This window comes from Amblyomma maculatum, chromosome 3 (assembly GCF_055883805.1).
Source record: "Amblyomma maculatum isolate TAMU_Amacu chromosome 3, ASM5588380v1, whole genome shotgun sequence".
NCBI classification, from domain to species: Eukaryota; Metazoa; Arthropoda; class Arachnida; order Ixodida; family Ixodidae; genus Amblyomma; species Amblyomma maculatum.
This window is the reverse complement of record NC_139346.1, coordinates 156500783-156517838: the sequence shown is the minus strand read 5'-3', so window position 1 is coordinate 156517838 and position 17056 is coordinate 156500783. Positions and strand designations below refer to the sequence as shown.

The 17056-nt window shown below is 44.2% G+C and overlaps 1 protein-coding gene across 1 annotated transcript in view; it reads right to left on the bottom strand.

Annotated features, from left to right (window-relative positions):
* Positions 1 to 1862: 1862 nt before the first annotated feature.
* The window catches only part of LOC146196567 (transducin beta-like protein 2), a 262041-nt gene continuing 246847 nt past the window's right edge, over positions 1863 to 17056 (bottom strand). Inside the window, exons 9-10 of the mRNA XM_084598315.1 lie at positions 5685 to 5871; positions 1863 to 2184 (exon numbers count right to left, since the gene is read on the bottom strand). Of these exons, the coding sequence (XP_084454441.1) occupies positions 2148 to 2184; positions 5685 to 5871 (224 nt within the window). The 3' untranslated portion in view covers positions 1863 to 2147. The remainder of the gene's footprint in view (positions 2185 to 5684; positions 5872 to 17056) is intronic.

Genomic DNA, 17056 nt, shown 5'->3' with positions numbered 1-17056 from the left:
AATGTCTGTTCTGCACACATTTTTGCAGCGGAGTCACCGAAGCACTTGCTCAGGTCCTCTTCGAAGTGTTTCCAAGACAGGAAGGAGTCTTCGTGGTTTTCGTACCATGTAAGAGCAGTGTCAGTGAGCGCGAACACCACGTTGGTAAGTTGAGCGGTCGCGTACCACTTGTTATATCGCCTGACTCGTTGATAGTGCGTCACCCATTCATCCACTTCACCGACAGTGCCCGCGAAGGATCAGGGCTAGCGGTAATGCGGCCAGAAGTGTTCGATGCTGACCTGGACGCGGCGTCTCCGTCCAGGGACATTACAGAACGGAAGGTGGCAAACCTGCAAGGTGTCGACTGCGGCGAGGTCCGAGTGGTAGAGAGCCGTCGCTAACAAGGTCGGTCGCACCCCGCACCTCCACCAAATTGTTACACTGAAGGCCTTCGCGGAAAACGGGAAGTCGGAGGCACCGCGTCAGTAGTGAGTCGTCTCTGGCTCTGCACACGCATCAGACTGCCTTCTTCCGTAGCGCATAGCAACTCGTCTTTGCAGCCTGTTACAATATTTTGCATCATTATCAGTATAATGTGCGTCGCATGGACGCATAAAATTGAGGCAGTCGATTGAATGGGAGTGCTGTGTACGCAAATTGACAGCTGTTATGTGGGCAATTAGTATTCTGACAACTGTGTTTTCAACTACAGAGCACTGTAATTTACATAAATTTTTTCGACTCCCCAGCACATGGTAAGAATAAGTCTCACCATATATTCATTTAGATACATTTTCTAAGCAATAATCTATCACTAGCCCACAAGAGCATTCTTAGAAAAAAGTATCAATTGTACAGCTATTCTCCCTTGCTCTCCGCTCACCATACATGTCTGTTTCTTGGTACTTACCTCGGTGCCTCTTTATCAGCATTAGTGTCGTCCTAGGCAAATGTTAACACTGACCCAAACTTGCATTTCAATGTCATCTAGCTATTTTTAAATCAACAGCCTTCCAATCACTTTTTGCTGTCTGTCACTGATCTTTCACATTACTCTGCTAACCCTAGTGTGTCTGAGAGTTGCATGCACTGACATCCGGACGGATACTGGCGCATTCTAATAAAACATCCCATTATTTCTAGACTTCCCGAGCCGCTATACTGCAGCGTCGCTCCTGTCATGCATAGCCCCTGTCATGTATGCAGGGCGCGAACATTATCTTAGGAAGGCGGTTAGGAGGAGATAAAACATTATCGACCATAAAGGAGTTGCTTAGCTTATGGGCGAGGTCCTTACTCCAGGGCTCCACAGAATTGTGCTGCCCTGCAGATATGTTGGAAGAGGGCGCGCTGGCCCTCTGGGGTTACCGCTTGTCAGCACTGCTTCCCACCGCTAAAACGACGTTTGTTGCGTCTGTGGTTTGTTCGGTCTGTCCTCCATGTCGGCACAGAATGTGGAAGAATGTACGACAGGCCTGGCATCAGGGGCGTGTGTCGGTGTGTGATATTGGCTGCATGAGATGTAATCCATGGAGGTTTGGAAAGTGTTTGTATGTGCTGCCTGGACATGGCGTCTGGGGTATCAATCCCCTATGAAGAGGGTGGAGGGAGGAGGGGGTGTCTGCGCTGAAGACGCTGGAACTCGAAACGTTTGTTATATGTGTGGTAGATCCAAATAAAAGTGGGCACGTAAGTGTCAAAGCCTATCTATTTTTACACCGTAGTCGAAGCCCAATTTCGGTTAAATACGCAAAAAAAAAAAACAAAAAAAAAACCAAACAAACAGGGTTGCCCTTTGGGCATATCGTGTGCAAATGATCCCGATACCAGTAAATAAATACACCCAGCACGGAAGGACCTCCGCAGAAAGCACGAGCCAATTTGCAAAGTGATGACATTTTATTATTGTTACCAAAGAGATGGAGTGACCTTACCAACCATTCTCATGTGCACTCTGATTCCACCCAAAGCAACTCGACACACTGGAAACTAAACCTTTCTTTCACCTCGTAAACCGAAAAACAAAAGGAACTTGCAGTACCGGTCAGGAAACTGAACACTTGGAAAATGTATGGAAAGAATGAGTTGACTCTGAGCATCAGACAATCAGACTGACTGTGAACACACACAACCCATTTGGCCACCATTCCTTTCGTGCCGAAACTTCATGCATCCTTGGCTTCCATAGTCTTCAGTATGCTCCTGTAAAAGATGCAGGAAAAAGAATGGTTTAAGAAAAGTGATCCGATAAATGTTTATGCACAGTTATATTAATCTTGCTGAAGTAAAAAAAAAACACATAAATGGCTGAGGGTTAAGTCTTTGGCTAGGCTTTGGCTTGGCTTAGATTTAGACATGGGCAGATGTGATTTTGCAGCAATTTAACTACCGAAACACCATACGTAGTACCATGGCTAAGCTGTACAAGTTAACTGTAACCTCTGGCTCGTTGGAGGTCAAGCGGCCGGAAAGGTTGACCTTGGTTGATACATGGCGTAGCGAAGGGTGCTGCTGCCGGGCACCCTAATCCTGGCGGTTGTGCAGCGTGTCGCGCGCGATTATCTGCGATAGGACGCTACGTGCGCGCGGCTATGCATGACGCCTATTTTTACTATATTGTGTAAATAACTGCAGTGGCACCTCGCGCGCAGTTGTTTTTGGACTGCCTTGGACTTGATCTCTAAGCTTCAGCCACTCCGTTCTACCAAGATATACACATATGGTTGAACCATAAAGTTTAACCAAGCAAAACAATGTGTAACCTTGCTAGCCTCACCAGAGATTGTTACGTGAAAAAAAAATCGCAGTGGTTATATCAACTGTTATATTGTCACGCGAAGACACGTAACAATATAACAGTTGATATAACCACTGCGATATGTTTCATCCTGAACTCAACTTGCATCCCCGTGTGACCTGCCTGCTTTTAAGTCACCATTCCTGATTTAACCCCTTTTTGCTAATGTTTACCACTGATAAATCCACATTATCATTGATACTGTGTGAGCATCGATATACGGATGGAAACAGGCAGGTTCTAGTAACACGCCATCCATTATTTCTACAGACGTCCGGGGTCGCCATACAACAGAGGCGCTCCGGTCATGCATGTATTTACTATGTAGAGCGCGAGAATTATCCATTGCACACGGATCTTGGACACTTGCGCGCGAGCGGCGAGAACTTTAGCATTTTCTGAAAAAGTGTCCTTTCTTGCAATCGCTCCCCTCTATTTCTACTCGCTATCCTCTCCTTACCCCTTTTCTTTCCCGCTGGCTACAAGTCGGGTTCTTAAGATATTAGCAATTGCCGCGGCCGGCAACATTCTTTTCCATCCTCTTTGATTATTATTTTAATAGACCATCACTACTACCCCATATCTCTGAGAGCGAAGGAGCAGAAAAAAATAAAATTACACGGCATAGCAGAACAGAGAGTTCTAATTTGGAGACATAACCCCTGTAACCTAGTCAGCAGCGGACATGCAGTCTCCAGCGAGCTTCCCGCACATCTCATGCGCTCGGTTTCGGTTTTATGCGAGAAAAAAAAATATAAAGAAAGAAAAGCACCAGATTTCCTCGCTCTGCCGGACTTGAGAAATTTTTATCTGCCACCAAGCTTCACAAAATAAGTTTTCTTTGTTTCTAAAACTAATATGGGTCCGCATGTCCACGGCTTCGAACTTTATATTCGCACTAACTACCACAGAGGAGGCCGATGCGATGACGTAGGCAACTCAGTTTTGCTTGTGTTCTCAACATTTTTTAGAGAATCTCTCACCAACCAGCTACAGCTAAATGCTGGTAAAACGAAATACGTCATCTTTCTACTTTGGCTATCTTCACACTATCAGGAAAATAACCGCTAATTAAAGCATCCTTACATATATGTTGCAATGGGGCACATAGTATATTGGCAACAGCTGTAATGGGCTCGGCTTTGAGGTCATATCCCCAGCTGCTGTGCTCTTTTTCAGTAGAAGGAAAAAAATTTTAGCTTCCGTAAAGGGTTCAGAAAAATAGAGTTTTGACTGTCGACACGTATGTATTTTTCTACTCCTTGTCCAGCACAACCATAATTTGTTGGTGCGCCGGCATTCAAGAAATGGTCACTGAATTTTTCGGCTAGAGCAGTAGTGCAATATTCATTATAAGTAAATCTTAGTGTGCTAAGAATAGTATCGTACCGGTTTCCCGTAAGGCTTCTGGCATCGATCGCTTTAGATTTTCTAATAATACTAATAATTGGACATTGAAATGGGCTTCTGTTTGTAAACCTCAGCCCTGGCATTTTTAAGGTCAACTTGTCTCGAACTCTCTTATATTCCAATAATTTGCCAACATCTATCGAGCGAATAAATGTGTTAGCCTATCTCTTTCCTCGATCCTTATGTATGACTCATGGTTTCCTGGATTTCGTGCTTCTTGAGCGGAACCAAAGGTTATAGGTTTTATCGTAGCAGGCTTTAATTGTGCGCAAAACGACGTTTTAAGAAAAGCTAGGATTTTTCTCATTATGAACGTGGTTACAATGCACTGCTTCATTAATGCCCAAAAAACATGCAGCTATGGCGTCTGGATTAATTTTCTTACAAAACATAAGAAGATCATGGCTGCGCTTGTTTACGTTTTGCACGCGTGGAAAAAAACAACAAAAAGCCGGCAAGTGATCGCTCAAGTCAAAAGAAAGAAAATCTGAGAAAAAGTTGAGGATGGCTGGTGATACGAATCCCTCAGCGATTCAGTACGCAGTGCAATTCGCGTTGGTACGTGCATGAGGTTGGCACAGTGGAAGGATTCAATGACATCGAGTAACTGTAGTGTCTGAAGACAATTGGTACTGACACACTGATATTAAAGCCACCTACATATCAGAACAATCGGCATACATAAAACAGATGCATATATCCTTGCAAACTGCTGGTGAATTGAACAAAGCCAGGAAGGTTAGCGAGTTTAACTCAGTTAGGTATGTAATTCAAATAGTATTTACAGTAAATTATGTCCGCCGCTGCAGAGAGATTTAAAAAAAAATGTTTTTCCTATTACGATTTCCTTACTTTCAGAAATCTTACAAAGTGTTTGTCAAACATCCGGTATATCTTAGAAGGTGTGTGCACTAAACTATTCAGATACCCATGCAATAATAGAATAGTGTTATAAAACTGTTCCGTACGTTGCTATATAACATCACACGTTACATTGGAATGGTACGTTGTGTTTAAAATCAACGAGTAACGTTGTACATCGTAACATAGGCATTAATGCTGAAATGAAGATTGTCTAACGCATAATTGTCTAAAATGTTCTCGTTTCCGTAATTCTCAGACCAAAATTTTAAAACAACGTTATACAAATAATTTCAAGCCCAGTGTCTCGGAACTTTCCCTGCTGCATGCACAACGATGACGTTTTCAACGTATAATAACTTTAAACATCTCATTCGGCACCCGGCAAAGATTGCATGCACAATCCTAAAAATTATTATTAGAAGACATCTCATATGACAGATATCATACCATATCGCAGCGTACCATGCCGTATACCATGTCACGACTTACCATTTTGATACCCATCTACTGCATGCGCTCCCTTATGTAAGCTGTAACAACAAGCACTTCGCGCTGTCGGCGCCAGTGCGGCCAGCACCGGCAGCGTGGGCACACAGAGGAAAGGGGCGGAGCCCGCGCATACACGACGTACCGTGCCTCGTCGATCTGTGCCTGCAGCCTGTCGCGGATGGAGGCACTGGAGGCGGCCTTCTTGCGTTCCTCGAGGTCTTCCACGGCGTTCTGGTAACCAGCCACGTTGTTGAATATAAGCACGTGCTTGCCCGCAGCCACGGCCATGTACCGGCCGCTGGGCGAGAACTGCAGCGCCACGATCGGATCTGCGATGTACGAGCGGTCCACAGTGTGAGGAAACACCTTCATACTGGATAATCTGTATAGTCGTCGGGAAGGGTATAATTTGAATACGGGTATCGAAATCTATGCTCATTATAGCTTGAACTGCACAAGAACCGTTATCAGCTGAAGTATAATAATTAATCTGATATAAAGAAGCGTTGAGAACCCTACAGTGTATACAACCAATCTGCCATCAGCAATCAGGGGCAGTGCCATGAACCTGCGAAGAAACATAGTATCCGCCTCGGCCAGTAAGAGCTCGAGACTTGAAACCAAATCGCCGTTTAAAGCACGCAAATTTCCTGCTTGTCGAGCAAGACATCCTCCGAATCGCCGATTAGAACACGTCTATAATGCCCTTTGACTTTTTGGGTATATGAAACTTCAGCTCCAACGCTGCCGCTGGACAAGCAATAATGTGACGAAATAAGCAGGCAGTTGACGAGACGTTCGCAAGAACGACCAATGTGGCAAACATGGCGAAACAACAATGACGTCGCGGGTCTAGAAAATTGCAAGTGAGCAAAAATGCGCGAAAATACAGCTGACTGGGCGCTATTGCGGGTTTGAGCAAAGCGAAACACCGTCCATAAAAGCGTGCAAGTGTGCTCCAGCAGTGTGCAAGATTCCTGTTCCCGTGCTCTATGCTGCTCGCAACAGAAAACAGGCGCAATGACACCGTCTCTTTCATTGCGTCAGCATGCAAACATTAAACTAACGGGGCTCCCATAAGAGACATTTTGCAGCAAACCTCCGAAGGCAACGTCTGAGTGTAGCGGCGAACAGCGCGCCCATCTTCCTTGATTAGGTAGCGGCGCCGCCATACCACGTACGTGGTGTCGATTTCGTGAAAATCGCCAACATTCGAATGATCTTAATACTAGAATGCCTGTCCCCTCACACGTGTAGGCAACTGAGGAGATATTTCATTTACGTTTTTTTTATACCCTAGAGATACGGGCAGGCTCAGGCAAAAAGCGAACTTTCTTCGCTTAAACGACACCCGATCCCCCCCGTACATCGCCATACAGCGACACAATTCATGCATTGCTAATTACGGATCAATAACAAGAGAAAGGAAACACAGATACATGCACATATTACAAAATCACCCTTTTGGCAATTCATATTTTACCAGTTATGACAGGAACATGGATTTGGTGTTCTATACCTTAATGTTGTTGGTACAATAGTCATTTAAAAGTCGCGGTAACGTATGATATACATTTGGCACACAGGTTGAGTTCTAGAACTTTGAACATGCCAAATCTCTTGCTGTCGAAGAGGGCAAGTAGAAGCATTGGCCGCTAAATCGGCTGGCTGAAATAGTTTTTCCCCCCCTGCATATCCCCATACGTCAACTGTCGACTGTATACATCGAGAGCAGAGGCAAGCGCCGTAACCCTTGAACGCTTTCGTTTACTTGCCCTAGCCACAACCCCGTTTTTGAGGTGTCGAAAAAGGAGCGTTCTGTGCAATGCGCATGTTTTACGTTGTTCTATCCAGCTGCATTGCGTACGTATAGGAGTGCTCAGCTCAGAAAACGACCGACTATACTATAGCGTGCAGTTGTTGATCGTGCATAGTCGAACAGAGCTTCCGTCTGACAGGTGCGCCCGTGCAAATGGTACAAAATTAGGCGCAGTTAATAATAATATTAATAATCTTTATTTTCTTTACACAAAACAAGATACACATTCAGGCCTGCAAAAGCCAAAAAAAAAAGAAGGCTTGAAGGGCAGTGCCTGGCAGTTGGCGAAGGTCACCACACTTTTTAAAAAGAGAAAAAACAATGAACAAAACTACACACAGTCCCGAACAAGAAAAGTACAGTAGCACACGAAGTGATTACAACAAAAAAGGGCGCAGTAGTCAGAAACTGAAGGCTATTGACCAAAAACACATTGTTTGATGAGTTTCCGGCTTGTTAAATAAAAAGCCTCATCAGGCAAGCTATTTGCAGTTGGCGAAGGTCACCACACTTTTTAAAAAGAGAAAAAACAATGAACAAAACTACACACAGTCCCGAACAAGGAAAGTACAGTAGCACACGAAATGATTACAACAAAAAAGGGCGGAGTAGTCAGAAACTGAAGGCTATTGACCAAAAACACATTGTTTGATGAGTTTCCGGCTTGTTAAAGAAAAAGCCTCATCAGGCAAGTTTAATAATATTTAAACTTAATAATTTTAACAAATAATATTTAATAATTTAATATGACAGGTACCTAATAAGGCCGCATACGTTCTCCATATTTGGCCCGCACGCGCGGCAAAGTAAACCGCTCACTTGGATGAAGTTCTCTTACTGGTGTGTACACATTGAAAAATGCTCTATAACACGCATATTTTAGTACTATCGGCTCACTTTGGATTTCTCCTAATGCTATAATCTGCGTCCTATTTGTTAGGTAATTCAATAAAAGAGACGGGAATGGACCACGAATACCGTAATGGTGAAGCTTCTGGCGTAATATAATATGGTTAACACAGTCAAATACTTTAGAAACATCTAAAAATAGAGAGTATGCAATTGTTTTCGATTGTTTTCCAGTGTGGAGTTAAGAACATCGCAAACTTCATCTAAAGCAAGCTGAGTTCCCCTGCCTCTAATAAAGCCGTACTGACGGCTAGAGAAAACGTTTGTCTCAAGGAAGGTATACATTAAAGTGTAAACATGTTTTTCTAGGAGAGCACCAACAATTCGAAGGATTTATATACCTCGATAGTTTTCCAGTTGTTTTTAACACCGTTTTTATACAACGGAATAACAAGTGCTGCTCTCAATCCGTCAGGGACAACTTGAGTAATAATGATAGTATTTATAATAAATAACAAAACACCATTTAAAAAATCAAAGTTTCTGCACAGTAACTCAACAGACATTCCATTCAGTTAAGAAGATTTGCACCTTTGAAAGCTGATCAAAATAGATCGAAGATCATCCTCAGTACATTCATGCAAAGCTGCTGAACTGAGAACGGAAGAATCATTAATTGAAACGCAAGCAGAAATAGGAGCACTGTCTCTGCCAGCAGAAATAGCTACATTAAATTCATTAGCTAGAGTTATCAATAGAGCGGAATTTTTTTCTACAGATAACATTTATTGACCTTTTGGAAAACTCATTGACCAAGTCCGGCGTGGGTTTCGACGCTATTCCTAGAACCTCGACTGGAATCATTTCGGTTTTTCGCTTTTTTTTTAAATCGCATTTGCACGGTTGTGAGCAATTTTGATCTCTCCTCGCAAGTATCTGTTCATTGGTAATCGGCGACACGTAGCCCAAGCTAATCCCCTTTCTTCTATAGCAGCAAGGACAGCCTGAGTAATCCAAGGGCAACAAGGTTTGCGCTGTCTGAGCGGAACTGTTTTCTTTTTTCGACCATTTATTAAAGCAATCAATGGTTGCGACAAAAGAGTCATGAAGCTTTATTTTTGGGACAGTACTCGTTAAATGTTCACAATCATAGTTCGTTGCCAGCGAGTCAAGTTTATGCTTATTGGTAACCACAGCGGAAGAGAACTGTAGACCCTTATTTTGGCGCGAATCATGCACTGCGAAACGGCAGCCTACAAAAAATAAATAAATAAATAAATAAATAAATAAATAAAATAAATAAAATAAAATAAAAGAATACATTTTTTGTCCAATAACAAAAAAAACCTAATTCCGTTCTGTGCGTATACACTGAAATGGCCAAGGCATGACGAAGCTAAAGAGTTGCCCAAAAATTCTACGTGTTTAGGAGCTGCCGATATTCCAGAATCAGCTAAATGTTTAGGTATTCGACCACCATTTGTTTTTTCTTTTGTGTTCAACAAATCAATGTTGAGATCACCGATAATGCAAACGTTACACCGCGGAAAAGATACCCTACGTAGTTCATCAAGAAAAGCGGCAACGCTCTGGTTAGGCGGACGATAAAGAGCAAGCAAAGAAATATGAGATGATGAGTTATACATGTTCGCTAGGACCGATTCAGCACATGAAAAGGAGACATCAGCAAAAGTAAACTTGTAATATATCTTGATAAAAACAGCGATCCCACCACTCCGACTACCTTGTCGCGTATAAACATGACCAAGGTATGCTCGGCGTGAGAACATATAGTATGCGTGAGGTCGCTCGATATGTCTATTTCCGTCAAAACTGACTCTCAGAGTCAGCGCTCTTGTCATCTTCTATTTTTTTGTGTCTTTTTTATGTACTTCGTGTACATAACAACGTGAAAATAACGCGGAATTCCCGTTATGACGTCCAATGCATGACTTATCTCAAACGCCACCAAGCGCGTACAGCGACCTTTTGTTTAACCTAAGCGCGGCTTTATAATAAACGATGTGCGAGTCATACTTTCATGACGGCCTTGCACATGATTATTTCGCCCCAAAATAAAGCGGTTACAAAAGGAGGCTCCGAGGCACACGTGACGCCAAGTGAATCATATGCGTGCACGATGTTTTGCACAACTCTTTTACACGCCGACAAGCGATCACGATCACGGGACAGGCGCGCAAGCGAACGGCCGACATTTGGAGCCGCAAATTATGAGTGCACAACAGCATATGTCACCGAAACCACGGAGTCCAAATGTGACAAAACGTCGGTGCACATGGCAACATCGACTAAGCGATCTAGCGAAGGAAGATTAATTGCTCGGTACTCCGAGAAACACGCGCATTCGCTCGCCCGTTTCGAATCTAACTGGAAGGACGAAAGTCAGTACTTTCAAACCACCAGCACTGTTGGTGAATGCTTAAGCGTGCGGCATTTCGATCAAGTGCCCTTTCTTAGGCGCCAAACACTGAAACCAGTGAGAGGTCGCCAAAGGACGCTGGCTGCTATATGGTCCGTCTCAAGCCAAAGCGAACGAACCCCCTCCTCCTCTTTCTGCATGGCGGCGACGGTGTTCTACGGAGTCACGTGCCCCGCCGGGGTGGTGCAGTGGTAAGACGCCCGACTACTGTGCCGGAGTACCCGGGTTCGAACCTGACCTCGGCGGCTGCGTTTCGATGGAGGCGAAACGAAGAGGCGTCCGTGTGCTGTGCGATGTCAGCGCACGTTAAAGATCCCCAGGTGGTCGAAATGACTCCGTAGCCCTCCACTACGGCTCCTCTTTCTCTCTTTCCACTTTCACCTTCCTCCCTTCCCTTACGACGCGGTTGCGGTGTCCACAGAAAACAAGTGAGACAGTTACCGCGCCTTTCTCTTCCTATAAATAAATCAGTTTACGGAGTCACGTTGTCTTGGAACGGTGACGGGTGCAATGACGGCCTACAACAGATAAAAATTCGGTGGCAGGCAAGCCCCCGCCGCAATCCCCCGCAGTTTGCACCAGGCGCCTAAAATAACTATACATTTTATCGTTCCATCGTAAATGCAGACTACTGTACCGGATTACTCGGATTCTAACTCGACCGCCGGCGGCTGCGTTTCGATGGAGGCGAAACGGAGAGGTGTCCGTGTGCTGTGTGATGTCAGTGCACGTTAATCAGGTGGTCGAAATTACTCCACAGCCCTCCACTACGACATCGCTTTCCGCTTTCACTTCCTCTTTCTAATTCTCATAATTCTCTTATAAATCTTTTACGGAGGAACTGACACACACACACTAAAAAAAAAAAAAGTATTTTAGCCTCACTTAGAAGATATCTGGTTCTCACGTTTGAGACTTCGGCGTAAGTTCTGCGTTGTTTATTTCTCAGCATAATTTCCGTCCTTTTCCTTTCGGCGAATATCGTAACGACTTCTCGTTTTCTTCGCCGCGAAACACATGCTGCCCAGATCGATCAAAAGTGTCAGCGATGTTATCCTGGCATTTATGTTAGCACGAGTGTTCGTGCCATTAATTAGTGCGAAAAATGCGCATACATTTGGAGCTTTTCTATTGAAAAAAAAAAATGAGAACGCTACTGCCTATAACAAAGAAATCAACGAGAAAGTTTGGTGACCGCGCCATTAGGGAAAAAATATGGGCAATGTAGCGTGACTTAGCGTGTTACCAACTAGATCAAACCAAGCATCTGTTGCATCAGATTTAGCGTGGTTACAGGCCAAATGCGAATTAGATGCGCAAGCATGCACGTAGGTTTTCATCTAGGTTCGGGTTCCAGTTTTCACTGTCTGGAAGGATTCATACAAATATATGGGAAATCGATGAGCGGTGGTCTTCCTGGTTAGGGCCGCTTAACGCAACTTAAGAGGACAATGCGATAACGGTGTGTTCTGCACCCACTGCACAGGGGATGGAAGTGGATGAAGATGACGACATGCCAAGCCCAGCGCGAGAGAGTGGCAATTTAACCACGCGGGATGTTCGGGTGTGGTGACAGCGGTCAGAGTCCTCCATTACGGCACCCCTTTCTCTCTTTCCGCTTTCACTCCCACCTTCCCCCCTTCCAGGAGATACTCTGGCGCCAGCTACAAGCCCGCTCCTTCCCCTGCCCCAAAGTATATTCGTATATATTCGAAGAGCAGGTTGACCCCAAGTGCAAAGAGTGAGGTGTCGACGCCACTTAAAACCGCATTTACACGGGGGTGCGTGGCCTATCCGCCACACTTCGATTTGCTGCCAGCTCCATCCCTGGAGGAGTGGGAGGCCTTGCTGCGCTGCTCGGACCCGGCCATCCAGGCTCGGGTCACTGAGTGGGCCGAAGAGATCGCCGACAGGACGCAACTGGCGGCCATCTGGCGCGGCCAACAATCAAGTTGAACCCTCACCTCCAAAATCCGAGGAAAATAAAAGTTTTCCCATCCATGCTTTTACGGCGCGGTTCAGGTGTCCACAGAACAAGTGTGACATACGAGGTGTGACACACACACACACACACACACACACACACACACACACACACACACACACACACACACACACACACACACACACACACACACACACACACACACACACACACACACACACACACACACACACACACACACACACACACACACACACACACACACACACACACACACACACACACACACACACACACACACACACACACACACACACACACACACACACACACACACACACACACACACACACACACACACACACACACACACACACACACACACACACACACACACACACACACACACACACACACACACACACACACACACACACACACACACACACACACACACACACAAACGAGACTGCTCCAATAAATTACTTTAATCGCTGATTCAGTTCTCACTGACACCATCACCTTCAAAGTAGTCGCCTTCAGCATTGACACACTTCTGCATTCGGTGCTGCCACTCCTGGTAACAGTTCTGGAACGAGCTTTTTGGAAGCCCTTCAGGGGATTCTCCGTTTTTGCCTGAACCTCTTCAAATGAGGTAAAATGGGTTCCCTTTAAGCAAAATTAACCTTTAGGAAAAAAAAAAAAAAAGAAGTCGTACGGAGCCAAACCAGGTGGATAAGGAGGATGCTCCATCACAATAATTTTTTTTCTGGTCAGAAACTGCTTTACAGATAGGGCCGCGTGAGCGGGTGCATTGTCCCGGCGCAACAGCCATCCATTACTCCAGAAATGTAACCTTTTCTTCCAAATGTTTTCACGAAGTCTTTTCAGTACTTTAATGTAGTAGTGTTGATTAACAGTCTGACCACTGGGAACCCACTCAATCATTACAATTCCACTCTTTTTTGAAGTTAAGTCTCGTTTCTTTTGTGTCACACCTCGTATACTGCGCCTTTCCTTTCCTGTGAATCAATTAATTTTCAACGGGCTGACTTTGGTCTCTACGTTCAAGAGATGCAGATTCATGACTCGAAATGAAAAATAAAGGACCTTCACGCCCACGGATGCTGCTGAAGATGGGATAAGGCCAAAAGGAAAGTCGATGCACTGTTTATGATTAACGTGAGTAGATAAAAGTCCAGTGAGGAAGACGAGTGCACTCCGAAGCGAGACGTCTTGCTTCGAAGAGCGCCGCCATGTTGGCAAACCAATTTTATTGTACACGACAGTCGCTAACGCTGAACGCTAAACCCGAGAAACAGCCTACGTAACGCAACCGTACGATAAAGCTCAATTTGAAATAATCAGGAACGCTTGCTTGCCAGCATGTTATCGCACATACTCGTATGGACATTTTATGCTGGAACTACAATATTCTGCCACGCCCCAAAAACCGCTCTGCACTCGCCTTAGTTTCGGTAGTGCTGAAGGTAGCTACTGGCATCGAGTATAGTGCTGGCGTTCCGAAAACTGAATAGCGCTAACACTGCTCAGCCTGCACACACCTAAAAAAGCTAAGCCTGGCACTAAATCAGCCGGCACCATGCCGCCTACCGCATTTTACCAATTGTGATTCCCACGTTCCGAAAACTTTTACGGAAAGCAAGGAACACAGAACAGCCTCTCTGGACTGTTTCTTAACAACTACAGAACAGCCGTTCTGTAGTTGTTACGAAACAGTCCAGAGAGGCCGTGTTTTTCTTCTCATGTGAAAACAATGCAAAGACATCAGACGTTTGCGAAGAAGCTCACACACCGCGACGGCAACATCATCAATTATGCGTGCTCGCGTTTTGTTCTGTTGTCAGCTCATGCGGTTTAGATCTGGGGATTCGACGAAAGACACAAAAATGTGTAGGCAACACAGTTCAGCAGCAAACTGCGTGTCCAACTAGTTTCTCGAAATGGGTCCGGAAAAAGGAACGAGCGAGCACAGCATGAGTATTTTTGCTAGTGACAGCCCGAAAACCGAAAGGTCACGTCACGAGGAAAGCACAGCTACAGATAGTATATCGGAACGTTAAGGAGCGCACAAAGATCATATAGTAAGAATATGGAATAAGAAAGGGCGAAAAAAATATATTTCGCCTCAAGTATACGCTATAGTGAACAAAAATATATTTGGAAAATTTTTGTACAAATGCAATATATTACAGAAATAAACTACAATTCTGCTATTTCTGAATATTTTGGTGCAATAATGCCTTTTTATTCCGTCAGGAGTCGTTTTCTGAATATTTTGGTGCAATAATGCCTTTTTATTCCGTCAGGAGTCGTTTGAAGCATGCCTTATTTCGGTTCGTTCCTTTGTTTATCTTTGTCTCTTTACGGGCGCTTCCAATTGCAGTCGTTTGGCGCGTGTTCGCTTACCTGTTTTCAATGTGGAGTGAGTGATATGTTTTGCGGGCACCCGTCTCAACGCATATCTCTATAAGTATCAGGTAGGAGGTAGAGTCACCACGACCGCTCAAACGGCAACTATCCGCGGCCACAACTCTGAGATGAAAAACCACCATCTTTAAGTTTTTTTTTTTTTTTTTTGAGTAATTCAGAAGGAGGATTCGCAAGCTCTGATGGCATAAAGACCACGCGAGGAGTTTATTTTTTCGGTCTTTGCCGGGACAGACCAGATCGACAAAGCGTAAGCTGTCGAAAAAGACACTGTTCGCGCGATCCAACAAAACTCACGACTCTCTGTTATCGGCATCTGCGAAGATTCTTCTCAGCTGTCAAGAGCTGATGTGGCCTCCATGTACTGTGAACGTCAAGTGCCATCTATTGAGCAAAACGCATGAAGCGCAGCTCAACACCTCCGCGCCTATAAAAAATTATCGGGATTCCAGGATGATATAAACACCCAATGTGGTTAGGTGGCGTATGGGAAATATCAAATCAAATCAATCTTTATTTAGCATTCTTCCGCGATGTACAACAGAAATACCAGGACAGGAAAAAATGCTGCTACAAGCAGCTTGACGAAGTTCTTGCCCTTTTGTCATTCGGCAACGCGGATTTTTATGTACACGGTAAACACAGAATACTCGCATATTTCAACATGCAATTTTGTTAAATGTTCTTGTGTGTTGAAATCATATCACTCATTGTATACTTTACATTGCAAACTTTAATTGAACCTCATCAGCCTCCTTCCACATTTAACCATAGAGACAGGAACGTTATGACACGTGATTGATTCCCTTTTTGTGGAGTACGCATTATTCGTCAAATTCAAGGTCTAATGATCAAGCTAAGAAGTTTATCATAATATCATGAAATTATGGTTCCTTGTGGATGCAAGGATCTTGGCATTGGATATAAGTTTAAACCGAATGTGCTCTTCTTCGGGTTGACCTTACGAAGTGGCCAAGCCAGTCTGCCGAAATTAGTCGAATTAAACATCACAGCACAGGCTTCGTGCGTCGAAAGAGGTACAAAAAAGCGAGCACAGTCGAGGAGAATATTAGCCATCTGCTGTAAGAGATAGATAGACATCTACAATACACGACTACCTCATCGCACTCCCGAAATATGCACGTTATATATGCGCATATATAGACCGCACATGTCTATTAAAAATGACTCAACCCTCGATAAAGCTGTTCATTATTTGTTATTCACCGACAGATAATTATTTAGTTAAACTAATGATTCGTTTCTTTCGCACTATGACTAAAGATGTGACAAGATGTAAATATATATGATAGATATATGACAGGATGCAGATTAAGGAACGTTTGACCATTTTAAATATTGATGCTGTAGCACTACCATATACGAACCTGCTCTGTTGCTAAGTGCTATCTTCTTAATTATTAGCGCTAATAAGTAGCACTAATTAGTAGGTTTACTTAGTAGTGCGATGCAGTAGCAAGGTAGATGTGCACTGGTATCGAAGGCTCCAAAGACGCCCCCACGTTCAAAACATGAAAACATGAAGCGCCCCCAAAACTGCATGGGGACCAGCTATAATGTTTGCGACGTTGAAGCACGTCATGACTGCGTATAATGTTGACGCGAATTATGAAGTGACATTTATATGGATGCACCCTGCCGTATTTTCGTGGCCATCATTTTGGAATGGGCCTTTTAGCATGCTAGATTCCGGCTCTTTCAGTGCGGCGGCAACCAAACATGGCAAAGAAGACGCCACAGGAAGGGAGCAAACCAGCTCCTCTTCGAAAAGGACAGGGTCAACGTGCTTGTACAGTATGACCTGTAATGCGCTGGTGTAACCGCTCAATTCGTAATATAATGTCGAAGGAGTATGGCTCGTATATATTCGTGCTTTATTATATCAACCACACAAATACAGTGATTAAGCATAACAACAAAATGTACAACAAAGCCAACACTGACCACATATATAAATGACCAGTGCGTATACGTAAAGCAGACTATACG